Here is a 12195-nt window from a genome sequence, read left to right as displayed (position 1 = left end):
GAACTTGAACTGTTAAGATTTTGGGTTTCAGAGTCAGAGTTTCGTCTTGTGGAGCTTCAAGTTATGGCCTTTAGAAAGATGTTACTTTAGAAAGTTGGCACCCTGCAAGCAAGTCAGATTCCAGTGAGATAGAATTCAACTCACAACAACCACTTTTTGAGCACTTGCTTTGCTTTGTACCAGGGATTAAGTTCTTTGAAGTAAGGAATTATGTAAATTAGACAGACCTGGGCTCAAGTTTTTGGTTCATTATCCGCTTGGGTGACCTGTTATCCAGGCACCCAATTACTGTTAGTCCCATTCCCCTGGCTTCTGTGAGATCCTTTTCAACATCGCCATGGGTATAATTCATAAATATTGTTGAAATGTGTGGGTAGGATCATTGATTACTAATGACTTTGGTGATACGTGTTCATATTCTGAAACTATTGCAGTAGATGACTTGGAGTAAAAACCTAAAGAAAGGAGTCAGGGGGAAAGTGGGTAATAAAGCTCATGTGTTATTTCCCCCATGGCACTCAGAGGACTCTTCTTGATCCTTAGGCATGCATAGTGGATCACAGCTGGTAGTTGTTTTTTTTAAAAATTCAATTTTATTGAGATATATTCACATACCATACAATTATTCATGATGTACAATCAACTGTTTACAGTACCATCATATAGTTGTTCATTCATCTCCCCAATCTATTTTTCAACACTTTCCTTATACCAGAAAGAATCAGAATAGGAATAAAAAATAAAAATAAAAAAGAACACCCAATTCATACCCCCATCCCACCTTATTTTTCATTTAGTTTTCGTCCCTATTTATCTACTCATCCATCCGTACACTGGATAAAAGGGGTGCAATCCACAAGGTTTTCACAATCACACTGTCACCCCTTGTAATCTACATTGTTATACAACAATCATCTTCGAGTCAAGGCTACTGGGTTGGATTTTGGTAGTTTCAGGGGTTCACTTCTAGCTGTTCCAATACATTAAAACCTAAAAAGTGTTATCTATATAGTGTGTAAGAATGTCCCCAGAGTGATCTCTTGACTCCATTTGAAATCTCTCAGCCACTGAAGCTTTATTTCGTTTCATTTCACATCCCCCTTTTGGTCAAGAAGATGTTCTCAATCCCACAATGCCGGGTCCATATTCATCCCTGGGAATCATATCCTGCATTGCCAGGGAGATTTACACCCCTGGGAGTGAGATCACCCACCAAGGTGGCTTAGTTAGAGAGGGCCACGTATGAGCAACAAAGAGGCACTCGGGGGGAGATTCTTAGGCACAGTTATGAGCAGGTTTAGCCTCTCCTTTGCAGTAACAAGCTTCATAGGGGCAAGCCCCAAGACAGAGGGCTCAGCATGTCAAGCCGTCTGTCCCCAGTGATTGTGAGAACATTAGCAACAATCCAGGTGAAGAAGTCCAACACCTCTGCATCCTCCCCCAGCTCCTTGGGGGGCCCTGAATATATATATTTTTATTCTCTGCCCAAATTACTTTGGGATGTGTTGCTATTTCACTCTAACCTATACAGACCTACCATATCGCACTTCCTATTCAAAGTTCCATGTAATTGTGGTGTTTGAACAAACTGAATGTAGAAGTTATATTGTTTAGAAAAAACAGATCTTGCACCAAATAAACATTTCTTCCCTTGGTCTCACATGGAAGTTGAAGTTTTAACACACAGTTTCAACCTTTACCCTTTGGCCCAATTTGCCCTAGTCTTAACTAGATCCCCTTCATTCATATCAGTTACTGAAGTCTGGGACAGCTGGTAGTTTTTGAACAAAGACTTAGTATACCTGAAACTCTGTGGTACGCTGTCACAGTGAAATGCAACTGTACAAAAACTCTCCTCTTCCTTGTTCTCTTTCCTTGGCATTTTGCCAGCACTGCCCTCTGACATCCAGAAATCTCCTTTCATTCATGCTGTTATTGTGGCTAAAATGCCATAAAACTCAGAGGTGCAAAATTATTACAGTCACACAAATCAGTAAGGAAAACTCTAAGAACCTAAAAAATAATTGGGTGCAGAACATAAACTGACTATTCACAAATGAGAAAAGTCAATCATTGATTAACAAACTTGGAAAAATGTTTTAACCCTCTAGCAATAAAAACGTAAATAAAGCATTAACAAATATTTTTTGGACAGATATTTAAGCAATGTGTTTTTTTTTTTTTTTTTTTTTTTTTAAGAGGTGATACTCCCAATACTGGCATTGTGTTGGTAACAGTATAAATTGTTACTTTTTTTTTGGAAATCAATTAATCAATATCAAGAGGATGAAACTATATAAATGAGTTTGAGCAAATGTTTCCACTTTGGGGAATTTAATGTAAGAAAATATTACATAAGTTTGAATGTAAAGTGAAGTTTATATTGTTATCCTCAGAGAAGAGGGAGTCCCGTTATATCTGATTCCTTACAAAATCTCTCATATTATAATGCTTTCATTCAATTACTCAATTATTTTATTTTGAATAGTTAAGAACAGCTTGGTGAAGATACATTAACCTCAAATGATCTCAATCAATGCCAGTTCACGAATGCATATGGAAGTCAGCTGATCAAATTAGTGAAAAAGATGACAAAAGAATCTGACAAAAATTAGGAAGGAGTCTTTGGAGTATTTCTTCAAAATTGCATGGGTTGGTTATTACCTGAACAAGCCTTTTCAAATAAATATTTTGTTGTGGAAATTATGAATGTTTGCTTACAGGATAAATGGCAAAACAACAGTCCTAATGTCACGTGAATACGTATTGTGATTCAAAAATGTTTTCAGCTATAGCTTCATATGTGGATTCATAATGTGGTATTATTCAAACACCTAGGCAAATGTGAGTTTGACATGCTGTGGAAAATTTTTGACAATTTAAAAAGTGGCTCTAGTGATGACAAATGCATTGACTTAAGATGCTTGTGAAGAATTTGAATAAAATTATTTTATGAGCTATGAGAATGGAAAAAAGTAGTATTTCAAAATAAATATATTATTTTACATAATATATGATTTAAAAACATGTATGTGTGACTATATTAATACATTAAAAATTATAAAGTAGAATTTGACAATTTCATCTGCAATCTTAAGGGTTTATACACTCAAGTTGGCCAAAAACCTTTATTTTGAATTTTCTAATTGAGGAAAATGAGGGCTTGCTTTAAATTTACTGTTTACATAAATATATATGTGTATATATACATACAAATGAAGTTTCCCATATACATATGTATAATAATTCTAAGTAATGAAAAAGGTGTAGATATACACATCTCAGCAATTTTTATAAAAGGAACACTATAGAAGCTACCTAAATGTTCAACCATAAAAGAACTGATTAAGTAAACTATAGTCTACCTCTAGATACAATATTAATGCAGCTTATTAAAAATACTGATTAGGAAAATACACGATAGCATAGAAAACTGATCATATAATGTTAAAAAGGTTACCAAAGGGCACATGGGATTATGACTACATATACAGAGTACATAATATCTATGCATTGTAAAAGAAAACTGGGAGGAAATGTAGCCAAAAATTATCTTTAGTTGCTTTTTGGTGGTGGGTTCACTTTTCTTTAAACACAGAATATTTAATAATAGAACATAGAATTCTTGGGAGGAAAGAAGCTCAGGTCATTGAGTTCTGACTCCTAACCAAGTAGAAAGCTTTCCCAGTGTAGTCATCCTCTTTGAGCTCACTCTCTGACAAGGCAGCTCTTTCTTTGCTGGATGGATGTCAATGATTACAAGGTGATTCCTTTTACTGAGTGAAATCTCTTTCCAAGTATCTGTTTTCTTTCCTATGACTCTATTTCCGCCCTCTGCTGCAATGTTTTTCTCCATAGTCAGGTTAATATTCTCTTTGGCTGAGAGCTGCAGCTGGGCCTCTTTCTCGGCACAGAAGAGAAGGGCACACTCTGGGAGGCTCCACAGGGAGCCTCCAACCAGAGAGAATAAACTCCCATCTTTCATTTTGAGCAGGGTTCCTCAAACTTTGAAAATTCTGCCATGCTTGCTTCAGTCTTTAACTGATTTCTATTAAGTTACAACCCTGCTCCCTTCTTCCCAGAAAAGCTGTTTTCATCACTTGCACATTAGTATAAATTGATTATAGGTAGTTTCTTGAGAACAGATTTTGATGGAAATAGAATGAAAAGACATAAGAGATGTGATGGGGAGGTGTGTCCGAGAAAATCGTATGGAAAGATGAAAATGGGAAGCTATAGATGATCTCCTTTACAGTTTACAAAGGGCTGGGAACTGGCAGCCTCTCTTAGCTAATTACCAAGACTTTGGATCACTCCAGCCACAGCTAAGTTTGTGTGTATATATATACGTTTTTTCCTGCAGTAGCATTCCTTGATTTCTCAAATTTTCTTTCTTAACATTTTCTGTGGAGGTCAGATTAGCATCTATTCATTTGATAAATACCCAGTTTGCAACAATATTTTCCCTGGTACAAGGCCTTTGTTTCTCTCCTTACACTTTGTTCTTCTCCTTCCTATCTTTCTTAGTTTTATTAAATAGGCAGTGTATAGCAGGGACCATTTTCTTGGGGTGGGGGGGAAGGAAAAATTTCTACAAACTTAGAGGTAGCCAGGGTCCAATCTCTTACAGAGAGTTGCAATACAAAGACATCCTTGTAAGGCCTGGCACAAGCTAGGAATGATATTTTGATCAGCAGAATTCCCATCCTCATTACCCTGCATATGAGGAGAGGCAGGGTCCTGCTGCTCACAGCTTAGAATGCTAGTCCTGTTTATGAACACTATGTGGGTCCCAGAGAGTGAGATGGGCAAGGACAGTGATATGGGAAGGGATTATGTCAAAGTTATTTTCATAAAGTAAATTTAAAGTTGTAATACCTACTTTCCAATAATTTCCATAACTCTGTCTCTGCCTTCTTAAATCCTAGTGGTAAACTCAACCTTCTTAATTCCCAACAGAGAGCAATAAATCACTGGAGATGTTCAGGAGAAAGTCTCCCAGACTCTTGCTTTGAGCAGGTGTTGGATGATTGATGGCTTCATATGTATGGGAATTTCTAAGAAGCTGATTCTCATGCCCTGCTCTGGTGGATGCTTCCTGGGTAGTTGGCAGTTGTGACCCACATCTGTTATGAATTGGCACAAAGTCAGCAGCTTTTGTTCTCTGAATTGGAAAGGAACTCAAATGTGGGGTTTTAGGGGTATAGAGAACCACAGGATGTGGACTTCTGGGCCTCTGGTGCCTCATAAGGAAGGCGTGTCTGTTGGATCATGCAGCTGGTGAGAAGATGGAGTTAGCAGAGGAAATGAACAGTGCCTCAGCACTCAGGCCCCATCTGTCCCACTTCCCACCTCTCTCTTAGAATGTGGGATTTTCCGGGTCAATTAGCCAAGCTGTGTAAGTCAGGTCTGGCCACTGGAATCAGTGTGATGGTGTGAACACTGCTGAACAAGGAGATCTTTCCTCCATGTCTGATGGAGACCAGATGGTTTGGGTTGTGGAAGCCATAAAGCTATGGCAGAGCCACCCTTGCCCCTCTGAGTAAGCAGTCTATCTAGAAAGCAAGTCATTGTTGGAAGTAAGCTTCTTGTTTTTCTCATTAAAATAGAGGTTAGTAAATCTAGGTGCAAAATTTGTCTCCCCTGCACACAATCAGTCTGCACTGATAGGTGATTTAACTAGTAAATGTAGAATAGACTCTTAGTTTTCATTACACAATGTATAGCAACTGGGAGAAATCTGCCCCAATGGAAATTTAGGGTGCTTAGAGAACTGTATTAAACATAGCCCTTGGAATCTTTGCATTGGAGAAAGGGGAAGTTTTACTCTGGGGTCACATTCATTTACTTTTCCTTGAGCCCCCAGAGTAACACAAGACTGGGTTGACTCGTTTCAGGTCCCTTACCTTTGAGTAGACAAGGTCTGCCATAAATATGTTGTAGAATGAGGAGTGATATTCAGAAAACGGAAGTAGACTAGATAGTTGGATTTGTCTAAGGTGACAATGCTAACTTTCTTCCATTGAAGGCACATGATCTGGACAGCTCCCATGACAGTCCACAGATCTGGTACATTCAAGCCTTTGCCCTAGTGCTTCATAGGATCCGTACATCCCGTGGAACCTAAGATTCAATTCTGTGCCTTTGCAGGAGTGATACATAGATAGCCCAACACTTCCAATTACAAAGAGCAATGAAGTAGCTGGGCTTTGATTTAGGTTCTTGTTCTGTTGTTTACTAACTATGCAAACTTGGGCAAGTCATTTAACTTTCATATAAAAGGGACCTCCACGTTCACGTCTGGTCTTCTAAATGTTGTTGCGAAAAATCAAAATGAGATAATGCTGGGGAAAGCACTTTATAAAGTGCAATACAAATGCAAGGTGTTATGATTATCATTGCTATTTCACATTGTGCTTTCACTACTCTAGATGAATTGGGATCCCTGAAGAAAGAAAACATGGAGCCAAATGATCTTTTGTTGGGAAGGGAGTATGACATTCTGGGGTTTGCATGGGACAAAAATGTTGTAGTCTAGAATGGGAAGACCTGATCTGCATGTTTTTGATGAATGAGTGACCTGAGCAATCCTTTGGGGGTAAAGTGCTTGGGCCATGTTTCCACATTTCTCTCTGTATGACTGTTAACTGGGTCACTAGAGAAATTCCCAAGTCTTTCTGAGCCAGGCACCTCCCCTGGTTTTAATATCAATGGAATTCAGACTCAGTCCCCAAATGTTGCTCTGGGGACAGTTCTCTGAAAAAAAAAAATGCCCAGAAAAGGCTCAAGGTGGTGCTAACTTTCAGATCTGCTTAGTTCGGGGTGGTACTGAGAAGCAAACAGACCAGGAATAGGAGGGGATCAGTTTTGCATCACTTCCCTTGGAATTGCAAATGATCTGGGAATGATTATTGTTGGAGAGTATAGGGCTCAGGATGGGTAAGGCTGGGAGGCAGAACTGAGAGGTAGAAATTGTCAAGTATCAGCACTCTGTAAGTAGATTTCAGAGAAGAAAGAATGATTTAAAAAAGTGGAAACTCAAAGATCAAGAACAGAGAAAGACACAGAAATAAATGCTGCAGAAGACACCAAGTGAATGATTGGATAGGAAACAATAACACTGAGAGCATTTTAGCTGGTGTACTATTCTAAGGTAGTCCAGACTTGAGTTTTCTGCTCTTGATAGCTGCCTGAGACACAGAGAAACAAAGAGGAAATCTCTCTGTAGAGGTTTATGAAGAAATCTGAAAATTTAACTTGTGCATTGGTCTTGTAATGGAAATGAGAATGCAAGGGAAAGCTCTTGTGTTGAGTTAGCTTCCAAAGGGAAATACTGGGAAATTAAAAAAGTCAGGATTCTTACAGAAAAAGAGGAAATTTTATGTTTAATAAGTGGTCAGATTTAATATCTAAGTCCGAAACACGTTTTCAGAACATATAATTTGCCATCAGAATATTGGTAACAACTTTTCAGTGAACTTGTATGCAGGTTATCTTATGTTGAATAAAAATGGCAGCTGCTATTTTAGGTGAGTTCAATTAGGGAGATGTAGGGGACAATTTGTCTGGTCCCTGATTCTGTTGTTTAGCAACGCTTTCGGCTCAGAAGCTCATTGGGAGGTCTTGAAATTTTCAGGCCATTAAAAAACAATTATTGTGGTAACATATCTACAACATAACATTTCCCATTCTAACCACTTTCAAGTGTACAATTACGCCATTTGATTTTGAACGCTGCACAGTGCTTTTATTGTAGCTGAGACCTTGCTTTTCTACCCTGCGTGTGTATGATATGCAATACCCCATCATGGAGGCACAGACAACTCAGAGCATGCCCTACCGAGGACCTCATTAATATCAGTATCTCAAGTAGCTTACAAAGTTGGATTCTGAGGCTACATAGGAATATAGAATTCCTGGGCTTTTTCATACTGCCTCCCAAATATAACCAGATAATCTTCTATCTGGTTACCTGGAAACCAGCTGTATCTAACTTTATTGCAGGAACATTCTAAAGGGTTCTTTTAGAAAACTTGGGAAATTGTAAGACTAAAGATGAGCCACAGCCTGAAGCCCACACTGCTGACTTGAACACAGATGGGGGAATGTTAACAGCCAAGAAATATGAGGTCTTTGGCTCCTTTCCCAGAACTGCCAGGCTAAGACCTTGGCAGAGACTCAACAGGAAACTGAACTCAATTTGCATATCCTTTTATACATGGGAGATTAAAAACTTCAACCTTGAGTGATCACGGTTTTTGAGAATCAGGATGAGGCATTAAGAGGAGAAGTGTCCCAAGGGAGGTGAGCTGGAGGCAAAGCAAGGTAGGTGTGAGGTTAGCAATGACTTTGAATTCCCTTTGATTAATCATGAGTATACTTTGTTTAGTTCCCCTTTTTCGATTTTATCCTTATTGGGTCACATAAAAGAATCAGCTAGGAAGGAATCCACTCTCTCCAGATCTTGAGAATCTGTCAAATTTGGTCTCCCTTGTCCCACAGCTGCTTTGTTCTCTTTCTTGCTGGGCTGAGACCTATAGCCTGTTAGAGCTGAAGGAAGCTTGGAGATCATCTTATACAAACTCTTCATTTTACAGATGAGGAATCTGAGGCTCAAAGACATTAACTGACCTGTTTAAAGTCACACACAAAGTTAGAAGGAAGAGTTCTAACTCTCAAAAGAATAATTTTCCCTAGGTTGCCAGCTGTTTTCTAGGTAGAAGTTTCCTTAGATAGATTACTTCTTTCTAGCGTGTGATTGGCACAGATGCCTTTCACTATCTTCTCCCACTAGAACACACATTTCTGCAGGAGAAAGGCTCTGATTCCCTGGCTTTTCTTACCAATTCCCTTGCATCAGGCTCCTGGAGCCTATAGTTCTTTAAGGAAGAAACCAGAGGACTGGAATGAGGATATTTATCTTTGGGTTTCACTTAAGGGAACTTGGTTTTCTTGGCAATGTACTATAGTGAAGACTAACCCCACACGGGTTGATGACTAAACTTTGCAGCTTCCCTTTTAAGGTTGGGAAAAAATCTCTTGATTCCTAAAAAGCTAAATCAACTAAATGTATCCCAAGAGTAGGGAGACCAGCCTCAAAGCTGGGTAAGGCAGACCTTTCTAAAGCTTGACACTCCCCCACTCTCCTTATCTCAGGCATCTGAGTCTGCTGGGGAAGTCTTTCTGGAAATGGTTTGACATGAAAAATCCATTCTCCTTATTACTTCTGGGAAAGCTGAGACCAAGCTGGGACACCTTTATTTGGTGCAGACAAAGGGCAGGAAAGACACAGCTTGCTGTTGTGAAGCTAGAGCCTTTCCATGATGGACTTGCCTTTGGAACTTTCACTATTATTAGGGCAGGGAAAGCATTTAGAGAGGTTGTATGGGAAGAACACTCCTGATGAGGTATTTTTAATGAAAAATGTGCCAGGAACACACTTGGATTTCTTGGTTTGGAAAAATGCTAGTGGTCATTGGCAACATTCCCTCCCATGCTAGCTCCTGCAGAATTTTCTCTTCTGGGTTTAAAAGGAGTGTTATCATTATTGAGCGCTCTTGGTGTGCCAGCCACCCAGGTGTTCCAACTATGAAAGAGGTATATTTGACCTATTTTATGGATGAGGAAATAGAGGTTTAGAGAAGTTAAGCAACCTTGTTCTAGGACCCACAGCTCTTAAGTGGAGGAATTATGATTCTCACCCATTTTTGTCTGACTCCAAAGCCCATGCTCTTTTCACTGCTAAAAGAATTCACAGGCATATAAAAAGATATGTGCATTTTATAGTAAAATATTTACATTTATTAATTTTATGAGAGGTGAAAGGAGCTTGCCAAATTAGGGATGACTTTCCAGTTATTGCTTTTAAATTCAATCCACATTAATATTTTTGTGAATTATATATTTACTTTTACATATCACTTTGCTTATCTGCAATATATAGTCACCTATTTAAGAGAGGGAAATGCACCTATTTAAATTGTGCCATGAGACTTTTTGCTAACACAATAAGGACATTTTCATATATCCATGAATGTGGGAAGGATTACAGGAGGTGTTTATCTGGAACTTAGAGAAAACCCCTATTCCCACCTTTCTTTCACCTTGGCATGGCCACATGTTTTGCCCCCTCTATCCCTTTCTTCCAATGTTCTGGAAGTCAAAAGCCAAGAAAGTACACCAGGATGAGTAAACAGTCCCACCTGAGAGACAGGTATGAGTTAGACTTTCTGACCACCCAGCAATGATTCAGGACCTTCCCTCTAGCAAGCAGGACTCTGGAAGGATCACTCGGGACTGGTTCCTTAGAGTTCCCCACCACATCAGGGCTCATTTTTCCTCTCTTTGGTCCAACCAGCTCTGCATGCAGTAAACTGGAATATGAAAGGACTGGGAAAATTCAAAGGAGCAAAGTGAAGTCATGTTTCCTATGAGAATAAGTGAGTAGTCCCAAGCAAGATCAGCGTGGAGGTGGAGAGTGGAGAGGGGAATACCCAGCTAGAGAAAGTTCACTGATTATATATATAGCAAAAGATTCTCCTTTTGCTCTGCCTTCTAGTGAGATTTCAATCTGCTTAGTTTCTCAAGGTTCACTGTGGTGAAAGCATAGTAGTAGTCAGCTGAGTCCTCCTGTTTCAATCTGTTGGTTTGTAAACACAACTGATTGTAGACATTGTTCCTGGTGATAGCACATCTCTGGGATGTGTAATCCTTAATATCCTCCAAAGAACTAATTTTGGAAACATATTCCAGAGGTCTTTCTGGAGCTTGGTGGTACCAATTCATCTGGAAGGGCCAAAAGTCAAACCCAGAAATATTCCAGGTGATCATTAGGGAGTCCCCAGTGCCAAAGGTCACCTACTGGCTCTGTGATTGGGCCTCTGCAAAAGAGGAAGCATTGATAAGAATTGTAAGAGACAGACATCACACCACCTCAAAAACTGTGACTCCTGCATTACTATAGAGAAATAGCATAAGGAGGGTCAGTAAAGGCAGATGTCACATGCTGGGGATTGAGTGTGGAAAAGTGGCTACAGACACCACATAGACTATAGGTCTTCTAGGATAGCAAGTGCAAGGACAGCATCCTCCCCTACTGGGAACCCAACAGAAAATAGATCTGCCCTCCTTGCATAGCTTCCTTTTATAGAATAGAGTCTACTGCAGTCATAGAGGATTCTTGGAAGGTGTTGGAACCATTCATTTGTCCATAGACATTGTTCTAATTTGCTAGGCTGCTGAAAGCGATATACCAGAAATGGGTTTTGGCTTTTATAATGGGAATTTATTAGTTTACAAGCTTAGAGTTCTGAGGCCGTAAAAATGTCCAAATCAAGGCATCATCAAGATGGTCCCTTCTTTCTGAAGACCACTTCCAGCAATCCTGGACTCCTTTGTCACATGGTAAGGCACATGGCAGCGTCTGCTTGTCTCTCCGTTCTCTTCCAGGTTTTGTTGCTTTCAGCTTCATGCTTTCCGGGATTTCTCTCTTTTCCTGTATTCATCTCATTTATAAAGGACTCCAGTAAGAGGATTAAGAACCATCCTGGGCCATGTCTTAATTGAAGTAACCTAATCAAAGGTCCCACTTACAATTGGTTGACACCCACAAGGATGGATTAGCTTCAAGAACATGATTTTCTGGGATCCATACATCTTCAAACCATCACAGACATGATGCAAAACTGGCTTCTAACAAGTTTCAGAAAAAGAGACTCTTTCTTTTGTGGCATAGTAGCTTTGGAGGCAGGCCACATGGGCTTGTATCCCAGCTCAGCTACTCAGTATGACCCTAGGCAATGCCTTAACCTCTCCATGCTTCAGTTTCTTCACCTGCAAAATGGAGATAATAATAGTCATGGGGTTATTGTGAAAATTAAATAAATTAAAACATACATTATTTAGAACAGTGTCTTGCACATAGAAAAGTGCTTATTGCTCTAGACCACCACTTCTTATTACTAGTAAGTCTTGGCAATTGTTAATACCTCTCATTTCAAGGGAGATTTTCATTTTTAACCCTTTTGCTGAAGTTTCAGGATGTTTTCTCTTTTTCTAGGCTCATAGAAAATGGGGACAACAGATCATAGAGCCATAGAGGGTGAGAGTTGGAAGGGAGCTCAGGTTGTATCAATTCCAATTTTTAATTGATAAATGAGCCCTGGGAGGTGAAGTGATGGGCTCAACCTCTCATGT

The 12195-nt window shown here is 39.4% G+C and overlaps 1 protein-coding gene and 1 gene segment (V, D, J or C); both read right to left on the bottom strand.

Annotated features, from left to right (window-relative positions):
* LOC119532271 overlaps nt 1-12195 on the bottom strand; it is a 456157-nt gene that overhangs the window by 286343 nt on the left and 157619 nt on the right.
* Nucleotides 1-12195, bottom strand: part of LOC119532285 (immunoglobulin lambda-1 light chain-like) — a 62188-nt gene that overhangs the window by 23688 nt on the left and 26305 nt on the right. The window contains exon 5 of the mRNA XM_037834516.1: nt 6112-6123. Coding sequence (XP_037690444.1) covers nt 6112-6123 — 12 coding nt within the window. The remainder of the gene's footprint in view (nt 1-6111; nt 6124-12195) is intronic.

This window comes from Choloepus didactylus, chromosome 4 (genome assembly GCF_015220235.1).
Source record: "Choloepus didactylus isolate mChoDid1 chromosome 4, mChoDid1.pri, whole genome shotgun sequence".
Lineage (NCBI taxonomy): Eukaryota > Metazoa > Chordata > Mammalia > Pilosa > Megalonychidae > Choloepus > Choloepus didactylus.
Note: the sequence above shows the minus strand (reverse complement) of the source record. Positions and strands in the feature narration are given on the sequence as shown.